The sequence below is a fragment of the Brachypodium distachyon genome, chromosome 3, assembly GCF_000005505.3.
Source record: "Brachypodium distachyon strain Bd21 chromosome 3, Brachypodium_distachyon_v3.0, whole genome shotgun sequence".
NCBI classification, from domain to species: domain Eukaryota; kingdom Viridiplantae; phylum Streptophyta; class Magnoliopsida; order Poales; family Poaceae; genus Brachypodium; species Brachypodium distachyon.
Genome location: NC_016133.3, coordinates 6155362 through 6171384, shown reverse-complemented (window position 1 = coordinate 6171384; position 16023 = coordinate 6155362). Strand labels below are relative to the sequence as shown.

The 16023-nt window shown below is 45.4% G+C and overlaps 1 protein-coding gene and 1 long non-coding RNA gene across 4 annotated transcripts; one reads left to right on the top strand and one right to left on the bottom strand.

The window, feature by feature from the left end:
- Positions 1–4382: 4382 nt before the first annotated feature.
- Positions 4383–8694, bottom strand: LOC112272022. Of its 3 annotated transcripts, none has more exons than XR_002965688.1 (2): positions 7168–8694; positions 4383–7088 (listed from the first exon to the last, which is right to left on the bottom strand). It is a non-coding gene; the product is annotated as an uncharacterized LOC112272022 (long non-coding RNA). The 3 variants fall into 3 exon arrangements; XR_002965690.1 differs by having other exon boundaries at positions 4383–7003; XR_002965689.1 differs by having other exon boundaries at positions 4383–6913; positions 7168–8678.
- Positions 8695–9624: 930 nt separating this feature from the next.
- Positions 9625–15914, top strand: LOC100841236. Its single transcript, XM_003571561.4, has 4 exons — positions 9625–9888; positions 10362–10810; positions 11785–12002; positions 15129–15914. The coding sequence occupies exons 1-4, from the start codon at positions 9752–9754 to the stop codon at positions 15690–15692; spliced, it is 1368 nt and encodes a 455-aa protein (XP_003571609.1). The 5' UTR covers positions 9625–9751; the 3' UTR covers positions 15693–15914.
- Positions 15915–16023: the final 109 nt, after the last annotated feature.

The window sequence follows — 16023 nt, the reverse complement described above, 5'->3', positions numbered from 1 at the left end:
TGAACAGAGGTTTTCACCTGATATATATATCACCTTACTTGAGTTCCGCTAATAATTAAAAGTTCCGCTAAATCTTGTTTAAAAATTAAATGCATGTTTCGGCTATGTGAATTGGTTACCGGAACTCTGTGTTGCCAGTTGCCACGCAACTTCTTTTTTTCAAAACCGAATGCGTTTTCCTTGACCATGTTCATCTCCTCGCGGTGACCGGTACATTACGTGCGATCAAACATGCTCGGTGGAGTTTTCAGCACGACGACGTGTACAAGTACAACCATCGACCACCTTAATAGATGCCCATTTGGGTCGGGCCATTTTCTTCGTTGATTCTAATTAAGGGTCAACGTCGAGATCCGGACGAAGGCTGAGTTTGACGTAAGAAGTGACAAAACCACCTCATCTTTTCCACCGGACAGACCGGGTCAGCTTCTTTTTTTATCGGCACAGCTGCCTCCACTCGGAAAAAAAAAAGAACACGAAAGGGCCGGTACGCTTACAGCTGGGCCCGACCAACGGCGTGCCGTGTGCCGGCCGGCCGGCCAGGGTCAAGGCCGGCACCGCCGAGGGGACAGCCCAACAGGCAAAATGGCATTCCCCAATCAACCGAGGCGGCTACCGTCTGACCTCTACTTGTGGCGTATCCCGCCTGGTGCCGCGCGCCCGGCTCGCTCGATCCTTCCTGGCAAGCCCCCCCCCGGACGCCGACCTCGCGTCGCGTATATATCTCCGAGCGCACGACGCACGCCGTAGCACATAGTCGCCGCGCCAGATAAGTAAGCTCTCTCGGTCGCGAGAGAGAGAGAGCTCTAGAACAGGCTCGGACTCATCGATCCGGAGGAGAGAAGCGCGTGGAACGATCGTGAAGATGGCCGCGGGGTCGGCGGCGGCGACGGCAGGGGCGGCGGACGAGGCGGCCAAGGGGCGGGGGCGGAGGGTCGTCGTGGACCGGGAGGCCGTGGACCGGGGCGTCGCCTACGCGCTCATGGTCGTCGCGCTCGTCGCCACGTACGCGCTTCACTAGCCGCCCCTGGCCTGCTTAAATTCGATCGTCTACCAAGGCCGCCGGAGACGACGGACTTTGGGAGTTTTGTTTGCTTCGGCGGCGTTCGTGAGTTTCAGAGTTCCCCCCGTAACTGCACTTCGATGTACTGCTACTATTGTGGCCATGTAATTATGTTGAGATTCTTTTCTGTTCTTTGGGTCCTTTTTTGTTGAGGTAGTCGATCAGGGAGAAATCAGATGGGAAGTTGCGAACGTGTGAGATGGCTATGAATGCAAAGATTGCAATTTACCGGATCACTTCTCCGTATTTTGATTGTTCTAGTATTCGATACTATTGAGTACAAAATAGCGCCATCATCAGAATTCAGGATTTTTATTAAAGATTGGATCAACTGTTCGATGAATTTAGAACAGTAAAGCTGGTCATCCTAAAAGGCCTTTCACGCCATGGGCGAGTCTGGCAGTCGTATTACAAGTCCAAGTCGTTCCAGGGTGGTTTGGTACTGGTACAGCTTTGGTTGAATGTTTGATGTTTGATTCCATCCCACTCTGAAGTAAAGGCGCGCGTGGCGTGGAGCGTTGGCTTGGCCGTGTTGCGTCAAAGCGGGTGCAAATGGACCGACCGCAGCAAAGTCTGTACTACTACTAGGCTGCTGCTTGTAAATGGCAAGATAAGCGCGAGGGCCCACGCGCCGGTTAAGGCGTAGCCCGGCAGCCGATAAGCGTGAGGGGGCTATCAGCCCAGGAACGATTATTGCCGGCTCACGTCCAGGAGTTAATGTCGCACTAGTGGCTCCGAAGCCTCGCTGATGCTGGACGCGTTGGTCGCGTCAGCCGGTTCCGGCTGTAGGAAAGCCGCTAAGGATGTTGCCGACTCGAGTCGAGTTGCCCCCCACAACACTGCAAGCGCGTTGCCCTGGAAGGAGTCCGTCCTCCACCTTCTACCAGGTATCCGGGGTGGTATGCAGATCTCTGTCAAGACTCTCACCGGGAACGCTCAGTCCGCGGCAACGCCTCGCCCCCGACAACCCCACCTTGGAGGCAGCGGTGTAGTGCGGGGCGTCCAAGTAACAACGATGGCATTAACTGCACTGACAAGGCATACAGCGGCAAGACAAGACCACACGTCCAGTCCCATCAGTCCCAGTCCAGGCATGCTCGACATCGAGGTGAAACCCAGCCCATCTCGACATGTATCAGCATGCGTGTCAACGGTGTAACCAGGCCACTACGGAACCCTCTTACCCACTATGGAATCCTCTTAAGCAATAAAAGGATGACCAAGGCCACAATAAAGAAGGATTCGGTCACTGAGAGATTTAGTTCTTAGGAGGCAAGTTGTAACCGACAAGACAAAATCAATTTACGCTTCCTAGTGACCCGAACCTGGGTAAAATATGTGTGCCACACTTCGTGTTTGAGACCACGCGAGGAACTCCCCATCGTCCACCACCGAAACAAAAAGGATGCTCATCATCCCCAGTGTCTGAGTTTCGGGTTCCGACAATTACTGCCACTTTGTAGTAAATCCAAGACACTTATTACGGATCGCAGAAGTACTGATTTTTCAAATTGGTATCTTTGTATCCCCGCAAAAAAGTTTTGGTATTATCGTAAAAGAATAAAACTTATATCTTGAAAACTGAATCTGTGTAGAATATAGGGTTAAGCCTAAGATAATGCTAGCTCGCATTTGTTCGCTGATGCCATCATTGTCAGATACAATACCTCTTTCTTCGTCAGGATAATTCTTCTCCAAAGGTGTTACATAAAGATGGGAATTGTGATTCAGAACTCGATGCACAACCTAACCTCTTGAGGAAAAAACTTGAAAATGCAAGCACCTTCTCATAAAGAAGTAGTTAGCTTGTTAATATACCAACGCTTCTCTTGAATCTGTAATATTTCAACACTGAATCTAACATGCTCTAATGTTATTAATCAGGCTAACTTGGAGTCTGAAGAACTTCAAAGAGACTTTCTTTCTTGGAAAGGCAAACTACATACAACACTAACATTAAATCCCCCATTGCTAAAGTATTGAAATTGTTTGAAGACGAGTCTGTTCAGGACAGTATTCAATGTATGCTGCTAAATTTTCAGTAGCGAATAACAAGAAAAATAATAAATAACATAAATTGTTGTTGTCGCACCACTGGCCCATGGGGTCCCACTGATACGGGACTCGTGGGTCGCAACTAATGAGATCCCGCATGGCCGGCTTCCCGGGAAGGGCAAACCCGGGAGAGAGTAGCTAACGGGGTTGTGGGAAGACACTCACTGGCAAGACCATCGCATTGAAGATTGAAAGCTCTGACAACATTGACAAAGTCAAAGGCAAAATCCAGAATAAGAGATATCCACTTCAGCGGCTACCCGGGAAGCTAGGCCCGACAAGATAACAGCTCGCTGCCCCTGCAAGGGCCTGGGCGCCAGTGCTGGGGTGCTCCCGGCAACTCGCGCTCGGGCCTACAAGTGGGGACAACGGAACAGTGAAGACAGTGCATTTAATGCACTGGCAGGAGTCACATCGGCAGGACTAGGACGTAGGGTGTTACACCTCCGGGTGGTCCGAACTTGGGTAAACTCACGTGTCCACGCTTCGTGTCATTCGTCACGCCGGCGATCGCCGGAACGATCTCCTTCGCCCTCCACCGAACCAAAGAGGGGGTGTCCAACATCCCCGGTGCCGAAGTTTCGGGCTCCGACAGTTGTATTAGATGTAAAACTTAAAAGGTTCATCGGCTCTATTCAGTATGACTTAACTTCTCTTTTGTTGCTCACTGATATTGCACTAGTAAGTGTGCACGTGCACGCACGTTCCAATATAAAACATTTCATTCGAATTTTATTTCCTTTTAAGACATTTGTTTTTTCATTATCCTTTTTCTCATTTAGACATTTATATAAGTGTGATGATCTATTAGCAATGTAAGTGTTCACGTGAGATGTATAATCCACATTTGACAGAATCCACAAGCACAATTAAAAAAGGTTAAAATATAGCTAGATACCCTGTGTGTTTCTACGGTAACAACAAATGTTATTGTGACCACATTTACACAAGAAAATTATGTCTTCTTGCACCTTCTCTCTTCCTTTCGCTCCTTATCACCTAATCATATCTCATTTCTCTTGGTTCTGTCAATTGTATTAGTACTCCGTAATGAAATACTCATTCACTTTGAAAATGTAGGACCCATTCAGTTAAGCTAAACTTAAACAACAAATTCCATAGCCTTCAGTAATTTGTTAGGACCAAAACCACAAAATTTATGCTCCTCATTTCAAACTCAAAGTATGGATTTCATGGTATCAATTTCATATCACACAGTTCACATATTTTTTAATCAATCTTCCCAACAGGTGAAATCTTTTCATTTTACCAATAAAAATGATTTCATATGAAATACATGTTCGTGATAATACAATCCATGTACATATTTGAAAAGACCCGAAAACAAATAATATGATGTCCTTTGGCAAAACATAATATTAAACTCAGACCAAAAGTATCCAATTATGAATGCAAGTACTGACAACAACAAGCATAACATCCATGGTTGTCATTGTGTTCTGTGAGATGAGATAATGTCTTGAATGCACTTTCAAATGCAGAGGAGAACTGAAACTAACATCAAAAGCAAGAACTCCAACTTTATCAGAACACGGCAAGATCAGGCCGAATCTTGTCAGAACTATCTGCAACATTATTGATCATATTTTTTTTTGCTTCAAATCTTATCAAGAATATTTTTTCCTGATATAAAAACAATAATAAGCTTCTTTAAGAACAACAACATGCTTCAAGTGAGACATATCCTTTTCATCAAACCTGAACATTTCCAAGCTAGAAACAGTGCATTGATTATTTCTAGACTGATATTCTAATAGCAAAAGCAGGGGTCAAAAAATTGAAATTTAGCATGTTGCCAAAAGAACTCACAAAAGCTCTCAAGTCATGTGTTGCATGATACCAGCACGTAATAGATTAAATTAGTAAAACAAAATGAAGCATGTACACTTGAATTTTTTGATACAAAACAAAATGAAGCATGGACACTTGAGTCATGTTTTGCATGATACCAGCAAGAAGTAACTGGTCTATACATAAGGGTAACGATAACTTACCTGAACTGGTTGTAACATTATATTGCAGCTAGTGGCACCAAAACATGGCTAGGGGTGACATCCTTTCTACAACACGACTGAACAGAACAAAATAGGCAGCTCGGGAGCAAGATAGGGAAATAATACAAGTGCAAAGTAAAAGGGAATGCTGAAAACATTTGGTTAGTTCCATGATTCCATCCTTCCAGGACCTGCATGAGCTGAAAAGACAAAGGAAAAAAAATTGCTCAACAGCCCACTAATTGTTGTATCACCAGATCTTGGCCATATTTTAAGATGAATTTTAGGGTCAAAACATTCAGTGCAGTTACTCTTTTTCAAAGGAATCTGTAATCCAATTGTGCATGATTATCAATTATACGTGGATACATGAACTGGACAGGACACAACCTAGAGCCTAATCGAGTACATTAAACCACAATATTATGCAACATATAATTATATGAATCTGATGTTCCCGTTTCATCAATGCCTGTGTTGAAACTGAGCAGAAAAAATGAAACAAAATCACTTCAGAATGTATATTTTAGCATTCATCCAATCTCAGCAGCTTTTCTGCCATCCAATATATAGTATGTTAAGTGTTAACTAAAACCAAATGTTTAGCTCATAGCTGCACATAAATACATGATAACCAGGCAATAATTCAAGAAAATCAGGATTTCTATTCCTTTGACATCTTGCTTACCCCTAACGTGCAAGAACCATAGGTTGAGACAGTAGCCGTCAGCCGCCCCAGGCGCACTCTCTGCTCACAGGCCACCTTAACATGTCCCAAGTCAGCCCCATTACCTCAGTGTTATGTGTGTAACAAGCCAGAAAACCTCAGTCTGAACTGCGTCCTGGCCGCGAAGAGGCATCCAAGAAAACATTTCATCTATTAATTCGAGAACTGTAAATGGATTGGAAAAGTCTCTAAACAAAACAAAATGTGAGATAAATCAACCAAGAGGCACCCAGATGAAGTTATTCTTAGTTCACTGTGAGAGAAATGAACCAAGAGATTCTGTGCTTTCCAAATATTTACTCTAGGTTTATTCCTCTTCTCTTCTTTCAGAGATCTGCAATCCTCGTATTTACAGCAAACAAAAATCAGAAAATCAAAAGCAGGACCCGAGAGAAAAAATGATTTTCCCACAAGAACACATCGCCTCTTCCATGCTATTCATTCTGCCCAACAATTGTAGCTAGCAACTGTGCAAATTAAGAGCAAGTTATGATGTATGTCAATATATCGCACAATCAATGAGGTACAGTATCCAATATAATGGACAACACCATCTCTTAATATTCCGTTTCAGCTTAGGAAAAGCTATCACACTAAACAACAGTTAGACGGAGATCTCCCTTTTGTCTAAAAGAAAAACAAAAGCTCAAAAAGCAGTACCAAGGGCTAACAGTAGTAGTTTTAATAGCATAATGAAATGGAGACTTACCATCGCCATTAATCAACTGCATGCTGAAACAACCTTGAGTGTGCACAAAACTAATAAGCATCACTTTGAAACATGGAAAACTTGATAGGACACATCAGGCCATTAGAAATTCTTGCTCAACATAAAGTGTTGGACTTTACCTGGACAATTAGCACTCCATCTATAATTCCATGATAGAACATCCTGTCCAGGAACACCAGAGCCTGTTGCAGCATGGATCAGTGCCTTGTCTCGGGCTAACTTGTACGCCAATTTGACAGAAGACACACCCTGAGTTTCAAAGTGCCAGCCCATGAATCGTCCATGTCTTCATGCAGGTCGGGGTAGAATATGCTGAGGTACGCCTACAGGAACAAAGCTTGAGAGTGATCGGAAGAAAGGATTGCCGGTCGGTCCAGGTCCGGCTAGCCGACCACCTCTTGCACGCTCCAAGGCTGATAGTGATGAATGATATACAATCAACAACAACGCTACTCTACTGCTTAGGATCTGCAACGCCCCATGCTTCTCTTCCTAACCCTAGGGTCCTCGCGACGCCATGGAAAATTCAGAGACGGGTTGAGAAGGAAGATTCAGTTGGGCTATGGATCGTGTATACCTGACGGTGACACGTGGCTGAACTCCAGGGACTCATGCTCCATCTCTTCCTACTCGTCCACCGGTAATGATCGAGCAGCATCACTGCCAACGCCCAGACAGACTCCAAACTCCGCCGTTCGCTTCCTCCTCGACCTCCACCTTGAGCTCCTCCTCTGCCATAATAGGGCTCTGTAGAGGGGCGTCGATGGGGGGAGTGAGGGAGGTGGGGGCGGAGATTGATGGCGGGGACGACGGCTGGCGGGGTGTTTCTTTGTGGCAGGGCGTGGTGGGAGATCTCCAACGGGAGCGATGCAGCGGAGGCCCGTCCGTGGATCTTGGCGAGCGGAGGCACCAGCGTTCGTGCAGAGGGAGGGCGGCGGCGGCACGCAGAGGGAGGATGGAGACGGTGATGGAGGCGAGGCGCGGGAGAGCAGGTAGACAGTGACGTGACTGGCAGAGGCGAGGGCGGGGGGCGCGGCAGAGGCGTGGCTGGGCAGAGGCGACGGAGGGTGGCCACCAGTCGCAGGGGCGTGATCGCGGCCGGGCGGCGTTGGCGGCGAGGCCGCGGGGGGAGGAGGTGGCCGCCGCCGCATGGGAAGGGAAGGAGGAGGGGGGTTGGGGGGGGCGAGGCAGGGCAGAGGCGGGCCGTGGCGGGAGGAGGAGGCGGCGGCGGCCGTCAAAGGAAGGGAAGGAGGAGGAGGCGGCGTTCGAGGCTGGCGAGGTGAGGAGAAAAAGAAAGAAAAAACGTTTTGGGGCTGAAAAATTCTCCTTCAGCCCGAATAGTTAATCACTGAGCGCACAGTTAGCAATTAATTCGTATTTAGTGAGTCTGATTGTGGAGCTATTAATACTCTGGGTACATTTAGTGGGGTGGACGTTGGGATGAATATGTTGGTGTCTTTATAAGTAATAGAGATAGTGAGTCTAATTGTGGAGCTATTAATACTCCGTGTACATTTAGTGGGGTGGACGTTGGAATGAATATGTTGATAACCTTATAAGTAGTAGAAACAGAGATAAAGATTAGTGTGCTCAGGCTTTCACAGTTTAAGTCTGAGCTGATGGCTTGCCAGAGTTTTTTTTTCATGAGAACATTCGCAAGACTAATATCTGTCTAATATGGTGATCAGAATGTGAAAGATTTACTAAAAATGATCAGAACTTTGTTTGGTTGAATTATTTGTTTGTGCAATTGACGGTTCAGATGGTTTGTTATCTTAGCTTACTGTCTTAAACTCTGCTTTGTTATCATATGTTCTTATCGCCTAGCCCCAATGTCAGTACTTTACCCTATCACCTTGTTCGACAATTGAGATGTGTACTTTAGCTTTTGGCTATTTGGTAGTAAGTCATGTACCTGATACTGTATTAGCCATTGGGTCGAGATTTGGTCACCCCGTGTAACTTTTGCTCTTATGTGTTAGCTTTAGCAATCAGAAGGCTCTGTCACTTAAATTATGACTTCTCTCTTTTTGTCTGGTTGTGATCTCACTATCGTCTCATCATCTTCTTCCTCGCGAACACAGAAGAACAAAAGAACACATGGGGTCAGGCGCGGGCAACCGTGGCCACGACGAGGGTCGGGCGCAGGCCGGGTGCGTGGCGGCCAGGAGCAGGCGGGGACGGCCGGGGTCGGGGGGTGGGGGCGGTGCGGGCGAGGGCGGCAGCGGAGGAGGAGGGGGGCTGCCGTGCCCAGGGAGAGGGCGGCGGCGGCCTGGGGAGCTCGCCGGAGATGAGCTCACCGGAGCGGGCAGCGGCATCGTGAGCAGGGCAGCCCTCCGACTTGAGCTCGCCGCAGGGAAGCTCGCCGGAGACGGACAACGTTCGGCGGAGAAGAGGAAAAGAGAGAGCCAACCATTTTCCAACCATTTTTTCAGCAGTTCGGATGGCTTGTTTAGTTCTCTTGGGGCACCGGAGAAGTAGGAATTTGGGAGGAAGTATTCGGATGATCCGACTTTTTTTAGTTCGGTGGAGAAGAGGAAAAGAGAGAGCCAACCTTTTTCCAACCGTTTTTTCAGCATCGGATGGCTTGTTCGGTTCGCTTGGGGGCACCGGAGAAATAGGGATTTGGGAGGAAGTATTCAGTTGATCCGATTTTTTTAAAGTTAGGTATAGTATAGATTCTGTTCTGGACGTTTTTTTCACCCTAAACCTTAAAAAGACGGTTATTTGCTAGTTCGGTAATACATACTCTGTCCGTTTCAAAATAAGCGAAGTATAATTGTACTGATTCTTATACAAATTCAGGTGAGAGTACTGAAATGTTCTAACGGAGTATCTAACGTACCTCCAGGTCGGCCTTCTCACGATTTGGAGAAGCCGAAACAATTGCTCGAACAAATTGCGAAGTCCGGATTTCGTGGGCCGGTCTGAGTTTCATGGAGCCCAAAGCCGGATTTGATGAGTTGGTGGATCTGGAGTTCTGGACCACTCCCTAACGGGCCCTTAGTGATGCGAATTATAGAAGGAGCCGATTATAGAATACATCTGCAAATCTTCCACTCGATTCCTCGTCTCGGCCGCCGCCGCGCTCTCGGCTGCAAATCTTCCCGTCGATTCGTCGTTTTCTCCAACACCCTGACGTCGCCACCTCTCCTGCCCCAATGCACCGCCTCTCCTCTCTCTCGCGACCTCTCCTCTTCCTCTCTTTCATGGCCCCTGCTCCGCCTCCACCAGCGCTCGCAAGACGAGTTTTCCCACTCCTTGCGGCTCCCAGTCCACCCGTCCATCGTGTTTCCCGGTATGTTTTCTTTTCTAATGCTAAAGCTTGCGCCTTTGGTTGGTTACTACAGTTTTGGATCTGGATTGTGACCAAATTTGGGTCTCTATTTAGCCTCATGTTGATTTTTGACGGCAAACGGGGAAAATCTTTTTAGCCAATCCCATGTGACTACCAAATCAAACGATAAAGGCCGAAAGAGAATAGAATCAATTTCAGGCTTATTACGACTTCAGTCCTGAGTAATGCTACCATGTTACTCTATCCGTTCCACAAAACACCTCAACTTAGATTAAAACAAGTCTCCTTTAATAGTGTCTGACCATTCATATTAGATTAAGATTGGGTGTGAGCAGTTATTTGGCTGGGCACGGGAGCCAAGAAAAAATGAGATATATTATGAAACAAACGAGAAAAAGTTATATGAGGTGTTTTGTGTAACCGAGGGAGTATTTGCGCCTCATGGTGATTTTTACCTTGCTCTTTGTTAATAGATTTCCTCATGCATCTCGGAACATGGCCAGCGTCGGTGAAGCAAAAGGCTATGAGTATGAGTCTGGTAAGCAAGACATGCGATTGCTCACCTCTTCTAGCAATAACCGCCCTGTCATCACTGAAGGCATGAACGATATAGAGACGATTGGCATACCTAAGGCTCTCGTTGCTCACTGTGGTAAGACAACCTTGGAGGTTAGAGATATTATAGATGGCAAACATTATGTAGGGGAGAAAAATGGCGCCTTTTGTGAGGAAGACGGCAGGATCACAACCAATGATCACAAGGGAGTAATCATGGTCAGTGATGATGAAGATATGCCTTCGTACCCTATCGAGGATGTATTCCCTTTGCATTTTGTTCCAAATAGCCGTCACCGTACTGGTTCTATATACAAGAGCAAAAATATTTGGACGGAAAAGTACCGTATCATGGACCATAATGAGAGTAAGTAATCAATATCTATTTTCCTATTTTTATTTGTTATTATTATATGTTTAACCTATAGTGTCAATTCACATATTCTGTGTACATCTTAAGGTTAATTTTGCTGTACATTAATGTACTTTTACTTGTTAAATGCCAGTGTGTTGCCACAACTAAAAGGATATCTCGCCAAATGGTATTCTGGGGTTCTTGTTAGGTGTTTGCAATATTAGGAGACAACTAAGGGTCGTGCCTTAAGAAAATTGCATCCGGCGCCATTTGCCTTGGCTATAATTTCATGTAACAGTATGTCTGCCAAGGTTTTTGGTTATTGAGATAACTCCCTACACTATTTTCTGGTTCACCATTACCCTCCCCTCCCAAAAATTCTTCTGTACAAAACGGAAAGTTAGGAAAATATATATCACTTATCTTGAAAAAGTCAACTTAAACGAGGCTTTCTAGGGAGAGAAACACCAAAAAAGGTCATGAAGGGGTGAAATAACATGTTTTAGGGTGAGTTTGGCATTGCGGTGGATTATGATAATCCAGCCTTTTCAACCATCTTATTCCTATTTTTGTGTTTGGCTAACCAACTTTTGCCTGCTTTTGTGTGTATTTTCTTACAACAGATTATAAAATAATTTCAGCACATCACAGTTCAGCAATGTCAAACTAAGCCTTAGCAGTTCTTGGGGGTAAAGTGAACTAGTCAAGGGGGTTGTGAAATATTTTGGGAGAACAAAATGTACATTTTTCCTTTCGAAGGTGATTAATTTAATTTGCCTTGGCTCTCTAAAACTGAAACTTTTCGAGGGAGCAAAATTCCTACTAAGAAGAATATAGACAATAATGTCTACTTAGATAGAAAGGAAATTTTCCAATAGGCGATGGATACCTTGAGTGCCATTTTTACCTTTTGGATGACCCAAGTATTTGTTTCCATATTAATTTCCACTAACAAGTAACAATGTAACTTGTAATTTCTTATGAAGCTTGGTTGGAGGCAAGAGATTGCTGTATCCGCGATGGAACTTGCATCAAGCATGTACCAACGTGCATGCTGCAAATTTGCTCATTAAAGTTGGCTAAAAGTCCGGTGGATTGTGGATCAATACAACTGTATGGATACATAGCAGTACGGGATGATTTGAATCCATTGCGAAATTATGTGGTCAACATTAGCAGGGATGATCCCATCGTCATTGAAAAGGTGCGCACACATACTTATCTTCAATCATTTCAAGTAATAAAGGGCAAATAGAATAGAGTAAAGTCTATTTTAAACCTTGAATTGTAGGGGTGATCGGAATCGAACCTTGAGATTTCAATCCCTGTAATCAGCACCCTAAACTTAGGTTTCCGGTCATTCCCGTGATTCCACCGGGATCTGAGTCTAAGAAAATCCGATCCGAGGGGAGCTGTATGAGCATGCGGTGGCGTATGTCATCGATTCGGCTCAACATAACCCGACCAACTCGATTTCGCTTCTCTTTGCACTGCTATATGTCCATCATGGCTCGAGAATTTGACGCAGTGGCGCTGGACCTGCACCTCGACAACGGCACGAAACCGCTGGCCTGCATTGCCGTGGACTACAGCTCGGATGCGTGTCACCACACGCGGGCCTTCGGCAAGATCCACGTCCACCTACGACAACCGGGGAAGGGTGAGGTGGTGCTCCTGCCGCCGGTATCTCCTGGGCGGCACCGTCGCCGCCACCATCAGCGGGCCGACCGACGACACGGCCGGGCTCAACTACAAGACAACAAGCGCCTATTCGTTGTAGACAAACTTCCATGCCTTAGGCATCGACGGGAGGGAGATGGTCCACATCAACAAGCGCCTATTCTTTGAGGGAAGGCTCGCACATTCATGCCTTAGACAGAAATGAAATTAAATCCTCAGGAATCTTAGGAGCACATTCATGTAAGCCAAATTGGTCTCATAGGAAATAATCCTTAGGTTTTGATTCCCATAAAATTCCTATAGAAATCGTGTAATCCAAAGGAGGTCTTAAAGTATTCAATTTTTGGAGGTGACGTTGCTGATGTGGCTTGTTAGGTGGACGCTGCCACATGGGCAAAACACCTCCTAAACCGTCTTAGAGAATAACTGAAGCATCTCTAGCAGGTTCCCTAAAAGAGAGAAAATTATGGAAAAATGTGCTGCTCTCCTGCAGGTTCCCTAAATCTGGTTCCCGAAATTTCTACTTCTCTCAACCACTTTCATATGACAACACAATCACTCCACATGATGCGACATTTGATCATATGGAATAAAATTATTCATGATATCATGACACAAAATTTCATAACATTCGAAATTAATAGTTCTGAAAACTCAAATCGCAATTCAAATATGAAAATTAGAAATGATGGCACCTATATAGCATTTCTTCCTAAGCATATATAATCTGATAATAAGACGTAGAGACTCCATATATCCTATCTGAGTTCCCTCCTAAGCATATTATCTAATAAGAACACACACAAAAAAACATGTTTATGATGACATTGAAACTCACATGTGCTTGTGTGTATATATGTATATCTAAGTAAACCATACGTCAAGTTTTAAAGAATACATACATACATGTTTATGATGACAGTGAAACTCAGAAGCGTCTGTGCTTGTTTGTATACATGCATATTTCAGTAAACCATACGTCAGGTTCTAAATCTGATCAGAATTGACGCAAAATGTTTCCTAACACATTGACGATTGACCCAAGTTTGTATTCTTCAGTTCCCATCCAATTCCTATTTGTAATTTTACATCGATGCATGAGATTAGATCACTAAACAGAAAATTGAACCGGTACCATCTCTCTTAACTCGTTCATGCATATTGAGCAGATCGATTATACAAAATCACGCAATCACGCAGAGTCCTAAATAAGCAACGGCACATGGTATGCCTATGCTCTGTCAATAAAAGCTCTATAATTTCGCAGCTGGAAGCTCATAAATAAGCTGGCACGGAACAACATCCATGCCCAAACCAAAACCCAACCAATTGGGGCGAAAATTGAAGACCGCGAAGCTGATGCCACTTTCCATGCACTTAGAAGTGAGTTTTTGAGCAGAATCTCTGAACGGGAGCAACGCTTGAGAGGCGTTACGGGCAAGGAATGAAGGAAAGAGGAGGAACCGTACCAGAGACGAAGAGGTTGGTGGACGGTTAGGCCTTCGGTGGGCTCATCGGCGGGGGAGGCGGTGTGAAGGCCGAGACGGAGAACAAGCGTGCGTTCGTTGCTGGGACGTCGGAGATGGCAAACATGCACCGAAGCTCGGACCTTGCCACCGCCGCTGCTGATATCACTTCTTGTGGAGGACAAGGCCGGCCGGGGAAGCGCCGTAGCGGCGCCGCATGTAGATTGCCGAGGAGGCGCTAAATCCTTCTGCTTTATTAGGATTTACAAAACCTAGAACCCCGCCGTCCACACAACGAAACAAACACCCAATTAGAAAGATAAGTCTAAGAAGTAAAATCCCCAACAGGAAGCACCGAAGGAAAACCAGCCAGATCCACCACCAAATCAAGCCGCAGCAGCAAACCGCTGACCGTGGTCGGCAGCACTGAAACAACCCAGTCGGCACAAGACGAATCCAGCCACCGGAAGGAAACACCGACCACCGAACAAGCCCACGCGTGGCGGCCGCTGATTGGAACTGCTGCCACGACAACAAAACCTACCTACCAAAACCTCCGCGAGAAACGCTTATATAACCGAGATCCTGTCCAGGATAGGAACGAAAGGAGGAGGAAGAAGCAAAATTGGATTTGAGAAGTGCACCATGGAAGAAAGAAGAAAAGAGCCGAACAAACACAAAGCACGCCTCGGTGGCCCAATCGGTCGAACAACCACGAAGCACACCATGAAGATACGGACACCAAAAAAATGTCCCAAAAAGAAAGCGTCTCGTGGCTCCACCACAGATCGCAAAATAGTTCCCTCTAGGATTGAGAATTGTGCACAATAGGTTTGGGCTCTCTTATACTTAGTGCCCATGCAAATGGATATTTTTAGGCATACGAAGATGCATGAATGATCCCATCACTACAAAAGTCGTTTTCTTCTCTGTTTTCATTTCAACAGGCTAGTGTAATTAACTATATTTTGGGTTGAAAAAGAGAATGAATACCACTTGTCAATTTGCCCCCAAAACGCCATTTTGCACTTTGTAACCATTCAGTTTGATATGTGACTGGTTATGGTCATCAATCGTGTAGTATCCCTTTAAGTAAGCATCATTACAACTGAAACATTGTAACGGGAGTTGATATTCCTTGCTTTTATATTGAAAGCTACTGAATAATAATAATTGTTTTGTAGGGCTCTCTCATCAACATGAGTGGCCCTAAGCGAGGAATAGGTTTATGTGCCTATACTCTAATCGAATATGACATGAAGATCAAGACAGGCGAACGAGAAAGAGATGATCCACAGTTGATTGATGGTCTATCAGCCATAGAATTCATGGAAATGTGGAAATGTCGTACACTGACAGAACGCATCCATGGGGATTGTGGTGCTGTTGACATAACTCTATTATTCCTTGAGAATGCCGTTGAGGCAACTGTAGAAGTTCTCATATCAGAAGTGCAAAGCAGTTTCAATTTGCGTCTCGGTTGTTTTATAAGCAAATTCAATGAAGAAATCCAGCTATTTGATGGCGCCATTGATGGGTCACCTGTCTTGAAGAGGTCTGTGGTTGCTGCCGTCATGCATTCTTGGATGCATTTGAAGCTCAAGGCTGGCACAGAGTCCTCCAGTTCTGCTGAACATTGTTGTTCCTTCAAGGTGAACAACCATGGGCTAGCTACTCATGAGATAAAGTCTGATTTTGCGTTGATCTTAGTGAAGGTCACTTGGTCGACTTTGCCTTGGGGCCGCTAGGCTTATTCTGGTTCATCTCAATGTGATATAAGCTTTGTGAAATAATTGAGTTTGTGGTGAGTGGGCCGAGATATGAAGTTAGGCAGTCTAGAGTCTGCATTTGTGGAACAATTAAGCAAGCAAACACTGTACGAATAAAATCATTTCTGCCTAAGTTTTAGTGTTGCAAACTTGTGTTGTAATCAAACTGTTGCGAGAAGCAAGTCTTTGTACTTTTTGTTTCTTCGGGTTGTGTGTGTGTGTGTGCTCTCCAGAACGGCAGAACGTGCATGGCTATCTATACTATTAAGGCGTAGCGTTTGGGAGGCCAACCGGGGTGGCCACGTCGCCC